The 20,907-nt window shown below is 40.3% G+C and overlaps 1 protein-coding gene across 3 annotated transcripts in view; it reads right to left on the bottom strand.

Moving 5' to 3' along the window:
* Window positions 1-20,907, bottom strand: part of oca2 (oculocutaneous albinism II) — a 47,369-nt gene that overhangs the window by 11,134 nt on the left and 15,328 nt on the right. For all 3 annotated transcript variants that reach the window (XM_047588300.1, XM_047588302.1, XM_047588301.1), the window contains 13 exons: window positions 20,502-20,655; window positions 18,850-18,921; window positions 17,497-17,562; window positions 16,877-16,933; window positions 15,718-15,842; window positions 15,076-15,214; window positions 11,202-11,334; window positions 8,840-8,987; window positions 8,353-8,410; window positions 8,123-8,231; window positions 3,022-3,149; window positions 2,419-2,478; window positions 1,526-1,630 (listed from right to left, as the gene is read on the bottom strand). In XM_047588300.1, coding sequence (XP_047444256.1) covers window positions 1,526-1,630; window positions 2,419-2,478; window positions 3,022-3,149; window positions 8,123-8,231; window positions 8,353-8,410; window positions 8,840-8,987; window positions 11,202-11,334; window positions 15,076-15,214; window positions 15,718-15,842; window positions 16,877-16,933; window positions 17,497-17,562; window positions 18,850-18,921; window positions 20,502-20,655 — 1,354 coding nt within the window. The remainder of the gene's footprint in view (window positions 1-1,525; window positions 1,631-2,418; window positions 2,479-3,021; window positions 3,150-8,122; window positions 8,232-8,352; window positions 8,411-8,839; window positions 8,988-11,201; window positions 11,335-15,075; window positions 15,215-15,717; window positions 15,843-16,876; window positions 16,934-17,496; window positions 17,563-18,849; window positions 18,922-20,501; window positions 20,656-20,907) is intronic.

Genomic DNA, 20,907 nt, shown 5'->3' with positions numbered 1-20,907 from the left:
TAGAACAGTGTGCATTCAATCATATCCCAGTTATTTTCTATTCTGAATATTTTCTAAAGAAAACGCTCTGAATATAAGTTAACATCAAAGCTAAAAAAAATCCATATTGCTAGACTCAAACCTTGTGAATGGAGCATGCATATACACCGATCAGGCATAAGATTACGACTACTGACAAGAGAAGTGAATAACATCAACCATATCGTGACAACATTGTGCTGGGGACTGTTTTGGAGGAACTCCTGTGCATCTACGCAAACTAGTTTACAGATTAATTATTTCTTTATTAAAATCCTATGATTCTCAGATTTCAGCTAAGCGAATCTTTTCATGCATCCACTGCAGACTCACAGAACAAAGCAAACCTCTGCTGGATTGATATTCCCTGTACAGACCTGAAAGTGGTATCAATATTCTCATGTAACACTTTCCCAGAAAACCAAAAAAAAAAAAAAATGTACATGTTGAGCTATTCTTTGAAAATGAAAGAGCTCCTAAATTGATTCATGCATACATACATTCTCTGAACAAAACCACTTTGGTCTGAATGGGGGAGGAAAACAAATATTTCTCAGCTTCAGTCTATTGTGACAATCAGGACAGGCCTTCTTATCAGCTGTGCACTGAATTGAAAACAGATACGCTTTGAAGTCCTTCTCTTTTCAGGTGGAGCAATGCTCGCATGGGCCTGAGAATTAGGAAAAAACTGCGGAAAGGACATTTTCAAAACCCCTGGTAAACACTGGTAGTGGGGGCTGACTAGTCAAAAACCTGATGGTTTAATTCTAGCGAGCAGGATCTGATTCCATCAGCGTGATAACAACGCTTCCTTCGCTCACTGTCGTTTTAATTGAGCGTGCTGGCACCCCCCCTGAAACAAGATCACCGTGCAATCTGCTAATTTTCGACAAAACAGACAGCTGACACCGCAAAAAACGGTGAGGCGGCAGCTGGTTGGACATTTGTAACAGAATTAATAAGATACATCTGTACACGCAGTTACAGCAGCTGAGAATGGGAGACACTAGAGAAACGGGATATTTTTGTAGTTACTAATGCACATTTCAATCACAGTCGCACTTTGTTTGCATGTTGAGACTAATTCCCTGTTAAAAACGTCAAGAGTTAACAGATAGTGAAGCTTGGAGTGACAGTAATAAAATATTCTGCAAAACGCAGATATTACGCCGAAGAGGAACTATCCAAGTCTCAAGGTCTTAAGATGCTGTAAAATATCCGAGTCATTTATGTTCCACTGTTCATTTCTAAGTCTAATGGAGGCAATATAATCTACAAGTGGTGGTAAAGAAGAAGCCAACAAAACTAATTTCATGTCTGTTTTTTTTCTTCCTGTATTTATGTTCAATTATATACAGACTGAAAATAATGCAAATTAAATTACCTTGTTTTCTGTTTTGCTATCTGGTGTATGATTGGGGCCGTTTTTTTTCCTTTGTCTAATCCGCACATGACCTGTTTGTATAACTGTATAACTGCGTTTGTGTGATGTAGTGGAGCCTCTTACCATGGTGGCCGTGAAGGGAATGTTATCAATGAGCGAAGAAGCCAGAGCCGAGACCCACATCACCAAGATAATGGCTATAGCCAAGCGCTGGTCCTCTGGCACCGCCTGAGAAGGAGCACAATAACAGTGGCAGATAACTGCTGCTTTCATTGCCACTCACGAGCGCGCGCCCGCCCTCCCTCAGACCATCGCCGATTTAAATCTAACACGCCAATTATGTTCAGTCTTTGACAGTGAAAGCCTCGTCTGGGAGTGCAGCCTCAAAAGATGGAGCTGTTCGGATTTGTGACATGTCCACAGGTGGTGACTCTGAGTATCGTCTCTAGGGCTTTGCTGTACACACACACACAGACACACACACACACACGCACAGCGAGGCCAGCTCTCAACATGCAACGTCGAGAATGATGTTGTCTGACTGCTCTTGGCATCAAGCAGGAGTAGACGGGTTAAAGGAAAACTACATCTACATTCACCTGTCCTCCAGCTGTGTTACGAGAGAAAGGCAAAACAATTCTACCCAGCGTGTCGTCCACTGTTTGGGGACACGGAGCAGGTCAGGAACCATGAATAACCCACTGCCTGTCATGTGTGATTATTATACTTACGGAGGCGCACAGTCTAAACACGAGTTGACGTACCTATTACTGGTGCAATTCCCCGCACAGAGACACCTCGCTTGCATGATACACAGCGGTAAGAATATGGGTGAGAATTACCTCAGACCCCTTCAACCACTGGCAGGAACCAGATGTAAACAAAATAATTGGATTCAGAGCCGTGCAGAGCAACGGGATCAATATGCATGAAATGCAATATCATGTCACCTGTGCCCAGTTATCAATTATGCCTATGCAAAGATGACTTTGGCAATCAAAGGAGAAAAAACTCACTTTTATCAGCAGCGCTGTCTGTTCCCCAATATAGTCGATGAGCTGCAGCTGCGCTAATGCCTGAAAAATGAAGAGGAGACGATTTATACGAGACGTACAGACAATTATTTATAGGCCAGATTAGACCAAGAGAAGAAATGCAATTTGTTTTTTATTTAGTGGCCATTAAACAGACAGAGACCAGTCTATTCTTGTTATCATTCCTGACAGTAAGAGCAAAAAAATGATTCACATGCTTGTGGACATTCCTCGCGGAGACTACGTTTCTGATACAGGATCGAAGACTCAGTGGAGAGAGACAACAAAGCTCTCATTGTGCTGACATCACGCTTCTCTCACATCCTTTTCTGAGGGGCTCACGAGTGAAGAAGTAGGTAATTACTTCAGGTAGGAGCTGACGAACGTTTTCTGTGCTGTCAATAGATTCAAGTGCTGATCCAGTCTTATCTTGCAATGTCTTGTAAAGATGCTAGTCAGAGGAGAGTTCAGCTAAACCCGCATGCGTTTCCCGTGCGGTGTCTAATTGGCATCTTGGTTTTGATTTCCAGGATTTTCTCAGGAAAACAAAAGTAAAGTCTTTCAGAAGACAGAATCGCGATATACCTCCATCAAAACAAAGAGTCCAGCGAAAAACAGCAGCGTGGCCCACTCCACTCGGTGCAAGATGATCTCGAAATCCTGAATGTCAGCCAGAACCAGGAGCCAGAGTGCACCCAGAATAGCAATCCAACCTGAGCGAGGAAATACAAAACATTTTTTATTGGTGGAAAACATGCCCACAAAACTATTTTTTGACACTGAGCATTTGGAAGCAGATTTTGAGGACACTTTAAAGTCACTAAAACTGTACAAGTCAAAATAAGAATAAGTAAAACAGAGTGAACATGTAAAGAAATCTAGCAGGTGAGAATTGAGTCTGGTTCAGACGCAGGTGATGGACACAGTAGAAAAAGACTCTATGACGGCCAGAACATTCATTAATTATCACTTTTCAACACAGATGCTCCATATAATCTGATGAAGAGATCACAGCATGAAGGGACACTTGCTCAAAACAAAAAAAAAATATCCCATTTGAACTGCCCTCAGTTTAATGAAGCAATCATTGAAAAATGTCATTTTGACACTTTCTAGTCTGGAGGACACAAGTTGGCACCAACCTGCTGATATTTACAATTAGACAGTGGGCTGAAAGAGAGACGAGTGTGCGTCCACTTGGAGAAAATTTGATTAAACAGGTGAGCACCACTAATTGCCTTGGCCGAGCCCACTGGGGAAATGATTTCACAACTGAGGGGAATTAGTGAAGAAGGGAGAGCAATGGAAGGAAGGACATGGGGAGACGAATGGATAGAGAGAAACTGATAAAAACAAGACTAAACATTGTCCTGCAGCTTGTGAGCTAGCTTACCTTCGTTCACTAAAACAAAATGAAGCGACACTGGGGTGACCAGAGTTTGAGTTTGTGAAAAAGAAGACTCTTCAGTGGGGGGTCAAACAGGGAAACCTGATGTAAACCTGTTTGAGTTTGAAATGTTTCCAAGTTCGAGTTTGACACATCAAAAATAGGACATGTCTGGGAAAAAGAGGACGTCGTCTGGTCACCCAACACAAAAGTGCCAAAAAGGGTCTCTTGGGGGGAGTCAAACTTCAAAGACATCCATACCCAACCTCACAGCAGGAATGTTTTGTTCTGTAGACCTAATTTCTCTGATCCTGACAGCCGTGTGGATTTATATCATTTTTTATTTATATTGAAGACACTGTCTGTGAATCACTGCCACATAATAAACCGTGTTACGTCACGTTATTGTTGTACGCGACAGAAGAAAATATCACTGAGGGATTGTCAGCATCAGTCCAGATCCTCCTAACCTTCACATGATATACATCATATACAGTACAGTTCATGAGTTGTGGACCTGGGATTAACATGCAAAGATAAAACTGTGAGAGTATAGTTGTGCTGTTCTGATGGACCCCAAATTGTACAGTTTTCTGTGAGGTTTATTAAAGAATCCGATAACTTCTCATCGGAGTTGAGACAAGATTTTTAAAAAAGCAACAAGAAGGAGGCCCTGATGGGTACATATTACACTAATCCTTCCTCCTTGCATCCTCTCCACTACAGTATAGTGACAGTGATTATTTATATTACATGTGAGACCTTTCTGTCTCATATATAGAAGATACGTAGATGCGTGCAACCTGCTTATTTGAGTTTCATGAAAAAGTCTCCAGTGAAGCAATTTGTGATAAAGTGTGTCATTTACTCTCTCTCACATATTTTTACATTAGGGAAGTGGTACGACAGTAAGTCAATAACCCCAAAATAAGAAACCCATTAAACACTGGAACACTCTTTCAAGCAACAGAGAACAAAAAAAATACAGAGATGCTTTTGATTTTCTCAGTACGCTGATATTCTGACCGGAACCAGAGCAAGGAGCAGACAACAAACCTAAAGGGGTCTCCAATTAAAGAGAGCTTTTAGATGAGTCTGAACACTTTATGAGAGACTCATCTATCATACACGAGACAACAGTGTCTGAGACCAGAAATGTGTTGTGAAGAATGTCTCCCCAACTGTTGTCTTTAAGCTACCCAGAACAAAATAAATGAAAACCGGGCGAAAAGATAAGGAGATGTGTGCCAGTAGGCATCCAGTCAGATAGGAATGTGTGGCTTCATTCATCTTTTTGCCTTTCCAAACATTTGACTAAAGAAATAAAATACTGGAACTTAACCAAGAAGTCGATATTTGAATTAAAGGATGAAGTCTTGATGGGAAGAAAGTCTTCATCGTTTTAAGGATGAGATTTAAAGGATAAAATCAATAAAAGCTCTTTACTTTAAATTTACTCTTAGTTGTTTTTTTTGAGCATTTTCCAATGACTTTCCAATGAGCTGTAGCTCACGATATCAGAGTAACGTTAGAGCATTGAAACAATCAGACTGAAATGAATCATGTTAAATTGTAATGAGGCTCAACATTTAAAACACGTGTGCATGAAGAGACTGGGCTCGCTGCAATAGCCAAACCCCGACTCTGACCTGCATCCATTAACAAGGGCCATGTTTGGAGAGGATCCTGTCCCTCCACAGGGACAGAAAACGCGCCACTGTGGGGTCATCTCCATTTAATAAATGCCACAGAGACGTAACCTGAGCAGCGCCTGTAATTAACTGAGCATGTTTGGTGACTGAGTGGCCTCGGTGACGAGCGACGGCGGCGGCGGGGTTTGTGTGAAGGCAGCCCTCTTCATTTAGGGATAGTGTTAGCATTAATGAGACACAGTTAAGGTCATCTGCTGAGAGACATCACTGTGAGACACAGCGTCAACCTAAACTACCTGCCAAGACTGAAAGTGAACAACGCAGCAGCAATGTTTTATTTGATACATGGAGAGCAGATGCCGCTGCATCTCCCGTTGCCACAACAATCTCCTCGAGACATGCAGTTATGAAGACAAAGTAAAGCTACTAGAAAGCTCTATAACATGGGTCTTGAACAGAGGGTCTGACCCCTAGAGGTTCTGCAAAAATCCTCGCAAAATCTTTGGTTGATTAGACATTTTTTATATGTATATATATATTTTTTCTAAATTTTCCCCCACAAATTTAAATTTCTTTAAATACACATTAACATGAATCCAACATATTTAAGTAAAAGGATAAGGAATAGCTTAATACTGAATGCAAAATTATGATAATAATAATGTATATTTATAAATATCACTAGGCTGAGTTTAATATAGAACACATATAATAGGTAGGGGGATCAATAATCATATTCTGAAAATACTATACAAAATGACATTGGGGTCAAGACCTCTTCTGCCTCCTATACCTCATATACTCTGTGATCAGAATTAAAAACATTGGTCTCTTTCTAAAATAAGAGCTTAATTTTTTCCTATTCTGTTTCTTTTTTTCTTTTTATTTATTATTTTTTTCTTTTGCTAATATGATTTTTACCACTGGGGGAAGCAGAAAAAATCAGTGAATATTTTTTACCATTTAGGTGGACGTTTTTATCAGCACTCATTTGTCTACCAATGCAGATACAAAGGGAACATTACCAGTAATTTGAGTCCTGGTTGTGTCTGTGAGTCCAATCGTTAACACTTTTTAATTCTGTGTTTGATCTCCACCAGAGAGAAATATCTGACTCTTTAGCTGCTAAATGATCCACTTTGTTCACCAGCTCGTATCCAGCTTTGTCAGTCTGCTGGTGTTTCACAGTTCTCTTGTAACTTGATAACTTGACTTTTGGCGATATAGACAATAGATAATACCAAAATCTTAAGATGGTCTTGTTTACCCATTAGGCTTTTGTGTTTTTATTGCACATCTTACCAGATCTTCAGACATGTTCTGTGTTCTCCCTCCAGCTTATGTTCACTTTTTGATTCTACTTTCTCAGCCTGTGTTTTTCTTTGGATTTGTCTATTGTTTTTCCTCCTGCCATTGGTGGTCTGTGTTTGGGTTGTCAGTTCTTATTATCATATGTTAAAAAAAAAAAATCCTGCTCAGCAACAGAATTCACACAAAGTGCGATAGTCCAAAATACAGAGGATACGGTGGGATCAAGAAAGCTCTGAAAGAAAAATGGATCTGATCTCATAGTCATGAGTATGAGAATCCACTGGGACACGAGGATCTGAATAGACAGCGCTGAGGAAGAGGCACAGCAGGAGCTGCAGAGACGAGGATTTCAACTGGAGACACCAAAGCCAGCCAAGGGAGATGGCACCCTGGTAATACTGCTTATCGAGCTGGTGGGATGGCAGCGGGCAGCGGCTCATTGTGAGAGCAGCCTGGCCATGACCCAGAGAGTGAGGATGAAACTCCAAGAGTTCAAGAGGGCGACTGGCAGGAATTAATTAGCCATCATCTAATGCTGAACTCACTCCCTTATTGTTCACATTTTGCTGAATGGTCAGATAAACCCAAGCATTGTTTGGGGGAACAGATGACTAGCACTGCCTAATTTCAATGAATGCATTCTGCTGTGCAGCTGAAATAGATTTTATATATACATTATATTTGTGCTCACATGAGTATAATGCCAAGGTACAATCATTCAAGGTGAAAGTTTTCAACTGAGGGAGGGATCTGTTCAGATATTTGCAGACAACTTTTTTTCTGATAAAGATAATAAAAAAGATTTGTCAGTCAAGGGCAACGAGGAGAAGTTTTGATGGGAGCACACAAGCTACGTCCTTCAAAGATGAATTCTTAACTATATGATGACTTAAAAAAACAAGAGAACATATTATGTCAAATCTAAATGGCAGTTAGAGAGTAAATGACATTGTGCAGAACACAACAAACCTAAAACAGTCTAAAAAAGAGATTCAGACCAATGGAAACATAACAACAATGCTGGAGACGGTATTGTCTATCTTTGTCAAGAAACGTCTCAAAATGTGGCTTAATTTTGCTCAAGTCTTGAGCTTCGCAGCCATAGCTTCACTGGAGCATTGTTTATGAATCCAGGTTGAGGCGGCAGCACATGAGCAGAAACAATGTGATGCTAAGTGCAGCTACGTCGCCATGTAATTAGTTGGTTTCATTTCCTAGTCAACCCATTATTTGCACTGATTTAAAGTGCAAGGACAGAGGAAGCCGTGTTTCATAATTACACGACAGAACCAACAACCACCCAGTGGGGTCTATAATGAGGCAGCGGTGCACTTACCGAGTTCAAGATGAATGCTGGGAACGAAAGAGTTGAGAAAAAACATGAAGATCACGACGCCAAGGACGGACACACACTTCACCAAGAGAACCTTGTCAGTTATTCTGTGCTGTGGAGGAAATAATGCATTCACAAACTTCCAAACACCAAGCCTCATTATTGAGATAACGTCAGTGCTCCACAGTCACAGTGTGTGAGGAATATGTCTGAGGCGAAGCGTCAAAGCATACCTTCTTCTGCAGCTCTTGAATGTTTTGCTCCCAGTTCTTATCCTCTTGAGAAATTTCTCTGTCAAACACGGCAACATTTTAATTTCACGTTAAATTAAACAAAATACCCACTAAATGATGTCACTGTGCAGGAAAACATATGCTTGGGTGTTGTTCGTGCTATTTCCCCCTTTCCCATTGTTAGAAATATGTGATTACGGACTTGCTAATAATAAATATGCTGGTCCGGAGAGCATGCATACCAAAAAAGGAACAAAGACCTTTCAGATGGAAACAATGCTCCTGTTAATTAGCATTATATCAAATTCTAGTGCCAAAACAATAAATACTGATTTCTTTATCTGTATCATCTAAGCCAGTAGATAAGGGTTACTCCTTGGCAAGGAAAATAAGATCCTAACAACAACAAATATCTCTGTGCTTTTGAGATAATCCTATTTGTGAAAATGACAGATTTATGTTTAGTTTTCAGTGCTGGTCTATTAACCTTTGAAAGGTTTTCATCATCTTGCGAAGCAGACTTTCCAGGTTGAGAACTTTTTGCATCAAAAGGCATTTCACAGCTGTCTCCTCTCGGCTGGCAGGGTTGATGCGCTGAGCTGTTTGCCTCCAAACCAGGATCTCGTGCTTGAGCTCTGGGGGAAGAGGGGACCAGCACGACAGGAGAGAGGGCCACCTGTTTAGTGCATGCTGAACACACACCCAACACAGTCATTACAGATATGAAGCTCAGCGGCAGAACGTAGCTTGTGTAATGTGACACATTTGCCTGGTAATCTCTCCTACAGCTGTGGCTGATTGAGAGGATGTCTCGATGTTTTCGGTCAATATTCAGAGCGAGCCCCCATAGAGGGACTAATGCAGCCGGGCGATGGGGACATTGACCAGCCCAGAAACAGACAATGGTGGAACAGAGATACAGCCTGAGGGAGCTGAGCGCTGGTGTAGATATCAGCAGGTGCCATCCTTTTTATGGAAGGTTGCTAGGTGACCTTAATAGGATCTAACTAGCACAGGGAAAAAAACATTCCTCTAAGCAAATCTGCACAATTACCAGCCGTGGCAGGGGGCTTTGAGCTGATGTAGCCACATGCTCTCCTAGGTAGGGTGGTAAGGGTGGTGGGAGAAGCGGAAACTCCACAGGGTGGGATTTACAGATGGGCTATCAGGCCCGCGCTGAGCAGTCGCCACAGTGATCAGTGGTGGCTTCCATACGGACAGCTTTCCTTTACTTCTTAAATGGTTGCATCGGTGTGACTACTGGGCAGCTTGGTGGTCTCTGTTTGAGTGATCCCCTGCTGACGTTCCTTCAGCATTTCCTTCTGTATTTTTGTGGACAAACACTGATAAGAGACGGTTGTGTTTCCAGAAGAATTGCTAACAGTCACACACATTCGTTAAGTAGTTGCTCTGTAGCACTTTGAGACTGCTGAAATGTAATGTTATTTATTATTATTACTCAAATATCCCAGTTATGGTAGTTTGCCTGTTAGCTAAGTCCCCTAGGACTCCTCTGCAAAGATCTACAGGAGCACAGAATAGACTTTAAGATGGAGGACGTTCTCCAAACAACACACTCCGTGGTTTTTTATTCTCATTAAATGATCTCCCTCTTCCTCTGGACAGCATGCCAAGTCTTCAGGGATGGTCCAATAATTTTCTTTTCTGTTGCCGGATAATTAAGGAGATACTTAAAAAGAACTGTGGTGTACCAGATTAGCTTAATAGTTTATACAATAGCACAATTAGAGCAGAGCAGAGTCCTGTGCTGCTCTCAGGCTTCTCTCTGGATCAGTGTATCTCTCTCTCTCTCTCTCTCTCTTTTTTTTCTCTCACTGTCAACTAGCCAGAGCCAAGAGCCGATCTTCAGTGCAAAGGGGTTTTCTGAGAGGAGCCATGTGTTGTCTGGGACACTGGGTGAGTCACCAGACTCTCGAGGGAGACATGCTGGTTAAAGATCCAAAAGGTGATGCCTTTCGCCCGGAGTGCTTTAATAAGAATGCATTTTAGCCATCCCGAAAATAGCTTAACAATAGATAGACAGTTGTGGCGCTAGAGTCTGTGCCGGGTCTGTCTAAACCGACCATTAGCCACGTCTCTGTGCAGTATGGCAGACTGCATTCCCTGTAGATGTGAATGTTTTTCACAACTCCAGCCAGTTGGTCTGTCTTGTTGGCCAGTGAGTTCCCATTCTCCATGATCACCAATGGAACAAAGGGCTTGTATCTCCATCTCTTCACTAAATGCATAGCCTTCAGCTTGGCGCTGGCTCTGCAGCCCCTGTATGGCCATCTTACCTCCTCAGGTAAGTGGGGTGTGTTGTTTGCAGCTCGAATAGCTGATCCCTTGTGCACACGATACTACCAAGATAAAAGTTCCTCAACCACGGCCTATCAAAAATACACAGCGTGCGTAAGAGATAAAGAGGGCTACCTCTTTAGGCTGCCATTCTCGTTAGCGCCAGGAGAGGTGACGTCAGAGGTGACGGAAAATGTTGTTATCAACAACCTACAGCACATATAACAGTGTATTACTGTGGAAATTGCCTGAAATGAAGGAGGTAATGTACGTCATATGTTGAAGCGCCTATAATGCCGAGTTAATTGAGTGTCTATGAGGTCAGTGAGGTCAGAAGTAGCATTAATATAGAGGTAGTATAATTCACTTCATAATAATAATCACAAACCATCAAAATTGATTTTATACTGTACCAAATCCAGGCTATGATTAATATATCGGCTCTACATCATACTGTTATCATGATAACATGATAATTACACCACTCGCAAGGCACCACTTCAAAATATATTAACCTTTTGACATTGTATTTGTGACAAACTGCTGCTCACCGACTATTTCGATGGACTCTTTGTTGTAAAGTTTCTTGTTCCAGTAAAGCATCCTCAGGATTGGGAATGAGGTGAAAAGGACGAGGCATATTCCGAGGAACATGTAGCCTGTGAAATTGGCAAAATCAATCCCCTGGAAGACACACAACAACAATCTGTTAGACAAATGCTCATTCAGACGTGACAGATTTAGTCCAGACTGCTGAGAAAAAACTGCGTGCAGTGATACTGTGTATGGCACCGACATGAAGCGAGATAAGAGTAAACCCTCACATGATTTAGCTGATACATGAAATAACTGTCGAAAAGGATGGGTGCAGGTGGAACTCAGTTAAATGACTAATACAATCATTTGAGTAAATACAGTTCTACATGCTTAGGAGTCTGTTAATTGCATCCTTAAGATTTGTTGGTTGGTTAAGTATCAACTTAACCAGCTCTATGTTGGCTCGCAGCAAACTTACGGCGCTAAACTGAGAGCAAATCCTCTATAGAGAACACAGCTTAAACAAGAAATGTGTCCTTGAGAGACTTAGTTTCTTAACAAAAAAGTATCTGATATGAATGACTCATCCTGACATTATTTCTTGTTTTCAGTGCATAAAGATTAAAGCCACACATTTCCTGAACCATAACTGGTTAATAGTGACCTCTACAGGAAGTCAGGATGCAAAAAATTGAAGGATGGAGAGAGGAAGAAGTGAAGATTAGATTAAGCGATTAGATATTGATTTAATGCACGTGTGTCTTGCGTGTTTTGTGCACATGCTGTAAATGACAATCCTCATCATCCTAGCCTTATAAGGCTATAATGTATATTAGCATGTCAACTGAAGAATTAACACATTACCTAATTAACACAGTCAAACGAGTATTTCCCTTCAGCTGTAAATTGTCGTGACAATATTTACAAGACCAGTGCCAGTGACTGAAGGGTTACCCACCAGGCAGGGAGATCCCTCAGTAAAATTATACCAGAGGAGGTTGAGATTTCACCATGTCGCTTTGCACAAAACACAAGGACACAGTGATGAGGGGCAGAATCACACACACCTCGCAGCTGTGCCATTCTCCCTATCTCAGGATTTTCCCCCCAAAAATCCTCTCAGCAAAAACAAGCGAGCGTGCAAACAGACGAACAAACAGACAAACAAACCACGCATGCACACACAAGCTGTGCTTATCAAAGGCTAGACATGACTGGACGAGCGCATCGCTGCTGGGTCCCCGTGGTTCGGTCACCTGGGAAAGGGAGCCAAGACAAACTGGACAGCGGGGCCGCGGCAGCCTGGTGTCGCAGGAGCTACTGTATACCAGAGGAGCCCACATACTGCTGCACCCGCGATGGCTAAAATGTCACGCGCACTAAACAGATGCCACATCAAGCAGTTGGGAAAATGTCATGTCTTCTAGACATGCAGCATAGTGCCCCTCTGAGTATACAAAGAGTGAAGGTTATGAGTAGAGCCTACAAGTCATTGCCCTTTTCAAACAGGGACAGGCGGCTCTGTTTTACTCAATAAAATGCTGCAGCTGCTAGACATTCCTTCCACTCGGTTTCAAAAATAACCAGCCAACAAATATACCACAGAAATATAATCGATCATCAAATATTCTGTTGATGTTGGCAATCACTGTTTATGTCGCCCTCAGCCTGGGTGTCAGAAAGGTTCTGAACCAAGTGTGATGTACATCATCCATCACTGGAAAGAAACGTTATTATTGTGAGTGGGTTGAGTGGCACTGTCTCCTTCGCAAGCTGAATCAAAGACTAACCAAAGTCACCAAAAAAAAAAAAAAAAAACGGTCCATATGTGTTGTCAAACAGCATATTTGACTAAGAACATTGCTAAAGCAAGTCTGTTACAGCTTGTGACACTAGCCAGTAACAGTGTCTTTTCCAACTGCGTTGACATTTTTAATTCCTATGATTTATGACGGCTGCAGCAACAACCATAAATTGCTCCATTCATCACATGCGCATCAATATAAATAAGGGTCACAGCCCATGACTGCATAAACACTTAGAGATCGTACCTCCCGTAAAACACAGATGACGACATTTACTCACAGTGCACACTCACAACATATAGGAAAAATACATATATGTGCGCTGTCAGTGTGTATGTACTGTAAATGCTATATCAGTTTGTATGAGGTGAACAGACGCTGCCAGTAACTCTCACCTTGAGGGAGCCACCGTGCACATTTTTGTCTCTGCAGGTGCTTTGATTTAACTTGCTGATAATGGAAAGTGCTCTTTAAAATACATTATTTGTCCTTCTCCTGTGTACCAGTGTTATTGCTCTTTTCACCCACGCTCCTGTTGCCAGCCAGTGGAAACATGTATGGAATCAATTCAGTGCCAAAATCCATGCGCATATAACCCATAAAAAACAAAAAACTAAAAAAAAAAAAATAAATTTTCAGTGCACATTAAGACCACTCTTTGGAAGAAAAACAAAAGCAAAACCCTGGTGTGACAGACTTCATAATTTTCTGTGACATTTGTTTGAGAACTTCTAAATGGATATTCATCAATGTTACACATTTTCCATTTGTTATTGACTTTAGATTTAAAATAATTCACTTCAATCAAAAACAACTTAAATAGTGGGGATGATTTTTGAAATTTACATTTATGGATGTGAATAAATGTAAATCCGAATAAAATATAAAGATTGACAATGGTACATTGTTTTCTATGAATTATTGAAAATAAGTAATCATTTTCTTCCCTTCAATGTTGATTTTATATGTTTTTTATATGTTGCTTGTTTGTAGTTTTCAAGTTCTTTCCATAACGTATTGCTACATGCAATAGGTCCAGTTTTACAAAAGGTACATTTGTTATCGATGGCAAGGAATTTTGAGATATATGTGTTAGATGGGTATATGTTATGTAATGTTTTTAAATGTAATTCTCTGATTTTATTTGTGACAGAATTTAAAAGGAATTAGCCATGCCTTATGCCATTTAATATCCAGAAAAAATGTTCCCTATGGTGTTATTTTCTTAACATTATAAAAACATTCTCCACACTTGATCCCCAGTTCTTGAATTTTGTGTCTATTCAATGCTCACCCCCAGAGTGCCAAAATTGCAGAGAGCATGTAGAAGGCGAATGTGTACAGAGAGACTGAGATCATGCAGAGGGTGAACTGAAAATGGTTTTTATGCACATGGATTTTGGCACAGAATTGATCCCATAGTATATCCCATGAAATGGCCCCAAGAAAGTAGTCAGAATTATTACATGTTCAAGTGCCTAATAAATGCTCGTACTGGCAACTGTTAAAAACCTAAAGATGCGGTTCATGATTTAAAACATTATGTAAAATACTTGTGAGGTCTTTTTTTTTTTTTAAAAAAAACAGCGATTTAAACAAAAACTCCAGACTTAACAAAATTTCCAGGGGAATTAAGTGATTAAGTGAGTTTTAACCAATAGAGGGCAGAAAAAATTAAAGCAAAAACTTAATCTTGTTTTAATGACTTACATGCAAATCACTATTACAATGTAGAAACATAAACCTCCAGTTACTGTACACTTTATTTCAACTTGTTGAATGTTGAATGATGTGGATGCTGTGGCATTGGCAACAACAGAACCACTTTCAGGTTTGTAATGACTAATAAAATTACATTTAAATCGAAATATGCTAAAATGGTGATAGCAGCCCTTAGTAGTACATACATATAATCATAATCTGTTTGGGTCATGTTCCTTACTTTTTCATTCACCAGTACCACATATTACCAAGAGGCCCATCGTGCTTTACTAGATGTCTGGTTCATGTGTCAGTTACACTGAGCTGAGCGGCGGTAGCATATTTAGTGCATGTTTAGGCAGAGAGCTGAGAAAGTGCCTACTTCTTTGCGCAGGTCCTGATTTGATACTATAATCACATTGGGTGGATCTCCGACAGCTGTGGCGGCCCCTCCAATGTTGGTGAAGATTACTTCTGCAATCAGGACATGTCTGGGGTCTAGATTAAGCACCTCACACAACCTGCAAAATCAGATAGAGACAGAAAAGCCCTTTAGCACCGATTAGATTGCAACAAGTGGGAGGAATAAATACAGGAATATTAAAATGGAATTGGAAGATAAAAAGCACTGGTCCTTTAGCATGGCGGCAGTGCAGGATAGCACCGCTGGTGCTGGCCTGGTAATAGATTAGAGCTCAGATTCGTCCAGATTTGTGTTTTGTGTATTGGTTTCATTCTGATATCGTCTATTGTCTGACTCCAGGGCAGAATAAGTTATTTTGAGAGCGTAATAATTGTTAAGCGTACACAGAGGCATAAAAAAGAGACACTTTCATTTCATTTCATTACACCACAGTTAATTGGCGGTGGCTTTGTTTTTAGGGATGTAACGTTTGTTTCCATGGACTGGAATATACTCAGCTCCAGTCAGAGAAAAGATGGCATTTATTTAGCTCTGCTTTCAGCAACGTTATCAAGCTTGTCGGGCGTGGCGGAAGTTTTTTCAGCTGTTCCTACACTGTACCTTATGGTGACAGGGGTGAAGAGCATCATAGTGGTGACATTATCCAGGAAAGCTGATAAAATGGCAGCGATGAGACAGAGGATGATGATCATAGGCCACACTCTTCCTCTGGATAATTGGTAAGCCTGCAGAGTGAAGACATACAATGACAGGACAAGGTTAAAAGTAATTAATAAACCATTATGGGCGGGTTTTAATTCATTCCACAGACGGGATTTAAAATCTGAAGCAAGTCAGATGTAATGATTGCGCAACACTTCTGAGACGTGTTTCAAAGCATCAAGGGCGTCTGTAAAATGTGTCTGTGTTTCAATGGAACATTTGCATTACGTTTCTGGAGACATGACACTTTAATAATAACACAACTGTCTTAACATCAGGGTGGCCACACTTTTTTTTTTTTTAATTATTATTATTTAATAGCGTGCTGTGCGAGGGCCGCCGAGCTCTTCTGCGAGAAGGTATTTTAATTCGGAGTGTCTGCCCTCCTCCAGCTCACACTTAAAATTCATGAGCCTGCATGATCCCCCTGTTTTCCAGGTCTGATTGTACCTGAAGGATAAAGGCATTCGCCCTCCTCCACCATCTGCAGCGAACATTCAGGATTAAAGCAGAGCACCCGAGAGCTGTTTTTCTGATGGTGGGAAAGCTTGACCTTCTTTGTCGAGAGAAAATGAAGATCTTATCATCCACAGCAGAGTAACAGACTAATTTGAGTGTGTATTCCCCTTTCATTTGTGGGATAGGTGTGGATGTGGAACTGTAGCACTAGAAGTATAATTACTTTACATATTTTACACAAGTTTAAGAATGTAAAGATAATACATATGATTTTGCAAGTGCAGTAATAACAAATAAAAAGAAATATGAGTATTACACTTTTTTTCAAAGATCTGGTTTTGTGAACTTTCCACGAAATGTCCTTCTTGTCAGATTAGGATGTAAAGATAGACATCAAATCCAGTCCAACCTTACAAAGGTTCTCCTAAATCTTGGCCATGTCAGATAAGTCTGTATTAAAACCTACAGGTTCGTCCTGAACCAGTGCTGGTTTCAGTATTAGCTCAAAGCCTGTGTCCGTGTGGGGACAGCTCAACATGCAAATGCTGCAGAACCTATTAATTTTATTGACATTACTGTGGGTATTCAGTCGGCTCACCTTCACAGCACAGTAATCAAAGAAGCCTGTTTCTGAAAAAATCGCCACCAGCACCATCTGTGAGAAACAGGATACATTTGTTAAAAAATAAAACATTTCCCATTATGTAACACGCTTATGTGTCTCCCTGATATTTCAAAATCAGCCACCACGGATAAAAACATCATGCTCAGATACAAGAAGGCAGCTACTAAGAAATATCACCACAGTAAAATAACATAGATTTTTTTTCAGGCAACGTTAAGGACAGCTGTAAAGATGTGGAACTTGTGTTGTGGCATACATAAATGCACAATATCCTTTAAAAGTTCTTTAGTTATGGGATATTTTCTGAAAGTTTCAGAACATAATGTCAGTATAGCATCTGTTGTGAGTGGATATTTTCCAAAGGAAGCTACCATCTGTGCCTCATTTAGGTACAGTGTAATTAATGGAGCAGAATTATATTCCATGTGTATAATGGTGTAATCTGCTAGAAATGAGTGTTTTATATAGAATTAATTCAAATTATTATTAACCCCTGATAATAATAATAATAATAATAATAATAATAATAATAATTCAATATGAGATTTGAGCTCCAATGTTTTGTTGAGAACAAACTGTCTTGAATTACTCACCATGCCAAACAGAAGAGCCAGCGTCTCATAGTCGATCCACTCCACCACAGTAACCAGACTGGGTCGCTGTGGGAGGCAATAATTACATTTAACAGGGATTCATAAACAATTATTTAATCTATGAAGGAAGGAAAATTAGCTAAAAGGAAAGATCGTACTGTGTATGTGTCAACAGTCCTAAACTTCTGGGGCAAAAGCAACTGTGTCTGAGCACTGCTATAACTCCTCCCTGGCCCAGATCACTGCTGTGGGTGCTGTAAATCTTTCTCCACAGACGACACGTTGACTTGTTGTGGCAGGAAAAACACAGGTGGAGCTACTAACACTGACGGCGGCTCTGCTCCCAAAGTGTCTCAGTGAATCACAAAGACCCAGTAGCTTCAAATTGGAACCGATAATTAATGTCATTAACGACGACTGTGGGTTTTCATGCATACATTTCGATTTTGAAAACGATTTTCAAAGTTTTGACATTTCCATCTCAGAACCCTGCAAACAAATGAAACTCATTCCCCTCTTAAAAGAAATGTCATCTAATTGGACTAGTCAACGTGTCAGCAGTGTTGTGTCAGGTGTGCTGTAATTAGTGTATCTGTGCAATAATAAAGCCCTCGTCTACATACCAGTGTAAAGCAAATTGGAACATATATGTGTAAAACTGTGTAGGGCTGATTTGGAACAGGTCTAAATATTTATTGATTGCTAAATTTATCATAAATCTATTATGACTGACCTTGGACCTTTGGCCAATGATCCAATTACATCTGTTCACTTACTGTATTTCCTGTTATTAGAGGAGGTGGATGCATTACATGTTTTGGTATAGTCATGGTATAGTTAATTAATCTAATGGTGTGTCCTGTAGCCTCAATAGTCTGAGCCCTATCAGTGTGTTATCAACTCAACCACAACACAGACATGCAATTCATATCCATATTGGTGGTGCTGTAATTTGAATGCATGTTTGCTTTCCTTCAATACAACAATGCATTGTGCAATTAATTGTACACTTTTGTTTTTACCATGAATTGATTTGCATCATCTGTTGCGTGACAGCCATTTTGAATTCCATGATTTGCGAATGACCAAGAAGATGCACGCTGCAGCCTTTTTTTGTTTAGCTTTTAGGTTAGATAATGTAAGGCCAGCTACAGCAGTAATTATTGAAAAGGTATATGATATTTCACTGTTATTTAACAATTACCTTTCACTCCAAGTTTAGCTACGGTAGCTAGCTAAAACCAACTGTCCAGTTAATTTCTAGCTAGTTCCTCAGACTGTTGGAAGATTGCTCAATCATATTTTGACAAACAATAAGTAAGTAACGTAGTAAAAATAGTAAAAGAGACATACATCACCAATGATAGCCAAAGCAGCTAATGCTGCTAAAGATCCCAGCATGGCAGCCAGAGTGCGATGCACAATCTAAAAATTCAAAAGATACACAAGAAATTATTGCTGTAATGCTTTCGAGTCAAAGAAGGCCACGACATTTAAATATTCAGAACTAAATAAACCTGCACATTGTCAACAAGCTAATAATAATTAACTCTGGACACATGATAAAAGAAAACATTTATTGTCTATGCATAGATAGATAGACTTATTTACTATACTTATTTTGTGTAGACTGACTATCACTTTGTGGTGCCAGTGTTATGCTTATTCCTTTTTGTATCTGTTATGAAATAGCCTAATGCCATACGCACATCTTTAGCTAATGTAATTTAGAGACATCCTTGAAGATAATTCTCAAAAACGCAATCTGCCTTTACAGTAAGATGAGTCAAGGAAATGTTGCCCAGCCTCCACAGAGTCTATAATGATTTTCCATTTTCTTTAGGGTGAAATATCGTGAAATGTCAATGAGATACTGAGGATGAATCCATGACGCTCCATCGTCATGTATAGTGCATCCTGTTCATTCAGCAGTGAGGCCTGTGATAAGCATGGTGGTTTTTATCAGACTCCTCTAACATTTGCATTGCAGGAAAGTAGGTCACTCTCCGAGGAACAAACTGACTCCGTAGTTGTAGGATTACCATCAGTGTGACACACAGGACACTTGGCATAAAATTCACTTGAGTAATCTGATGGCAGCAGACTTCTAACAGTTTAAAAATACACCGATATAATATAAAGCCATGTGGTTATTTTAGTTCTTACTATTCGTGTAAGCAGGGAGTCAACAGGAAATCAGCAAGCTCTCCAGCTAGAAAGACAGACTGTGTGTGCTACACTATAAATCCAGGTAAACTGCATGTGAATAAAAGAGGAACGAGGAATGGATTCGCCTGTGCAAAGTAGGCTATGCCATCAATATTTGTTTTTTTTAAGTGAGCTGAGAGTGAGGAACAATCAAACTGTGCTACCCAAACTAACTTTGAGCAACAGACCCAGGTCTTAAAAGTTTTTTTTTTTTTAAAGTTCAATATATTACAGGAGCTGAACTACACGCTGGTAATTCATGCTTTTTTCTTCTTTTTGTCTGAGGTCATCCCTGCTGTGGCCTCCAGGTCTTCCTAAAATCTTAATGAAAGTCATGTCATCATACTGGTTACACGTGACTCTCAAGTCCTTTGTTTTTTTATGTATAGAGCTTGTTTTTGTTTTATTTTTTGGATTTGGCAGAGTAGGAAAACCACAGGTGTTGAAAATAAAGCTAATGATGGCTCTGTCCTCTTCAAATGTCCCAATAGGCCATAACAGTGTGACAGAGGGCCAGCGTGAACAACATCAGGAACCGGAAACTGAAGCAGCTAAATGGATTTCAGCCATAGTTAATTTTATAACCCACATCTAAATGATTTCTGTGAAAAGGGCTGTTTGAATTAAGGGGCTAAGACGGATATATCCGCCTTCTGCCATAAACGTTTGAACAAGTTAGGGAGTGATAAATCTGACATGTATACACAGCCTACCTGTGTTTACTCTACTGCGTGCGAGCTCTTAATTTCCACACACAGGACTTCCGCACATCAGCGTGAGCATCACAGGTCGTTTACCTCGAAAATGATGAGAACATAGACCCCAGACAGGATGATTCCAGCGATGGCCACCTGAGTCTCCACGCTGACGTAGAGCGACTGGTGGGTCATGGACAATGGCACCACCTCATTATCCAGCAGGAAGGACTGAATCGTGATGACGATGGGGTCACTGTGCGGGAAACAACACAGCACAGCAGCGAGGATGATGTCGATGTGGCTCTTTAATTGAATGTCATTTGAATGCAATCACCAAAAAAAAAAAGAAAAGCCTTAATATTTTATACAGTAAACAGTATACAGTACTGTAACATCATGAGACAGAAGGAGATGAACCCATAATCCACTTAAACAGAAAACTCCTACTGACACAAGATGAAATATTTGTGCATGATCATAAAATTAAATAATCAATAAATGAAAA

Source organism: Mugil cephalus, chromosome 6, assembly GCF_022458985.1.
Source record: "Mugil cephalus isolate CIBA_MC_2020 chromosome 6, CIBA_Mcephalus_1.1, whole genome shotgun sequence".
Classification (NCBI taxonomy): Eukaryota; Metazoa; Chordata; class Actinopteri; order Mugiliformes; family Mugilidae; genus Mugil; species Mugil cephalus.
The sequence above is the reverse complement of the archived record's forward strand: the minus strand, read 5'-3'. Positions and strand labels throughout refer to the sequence as shown.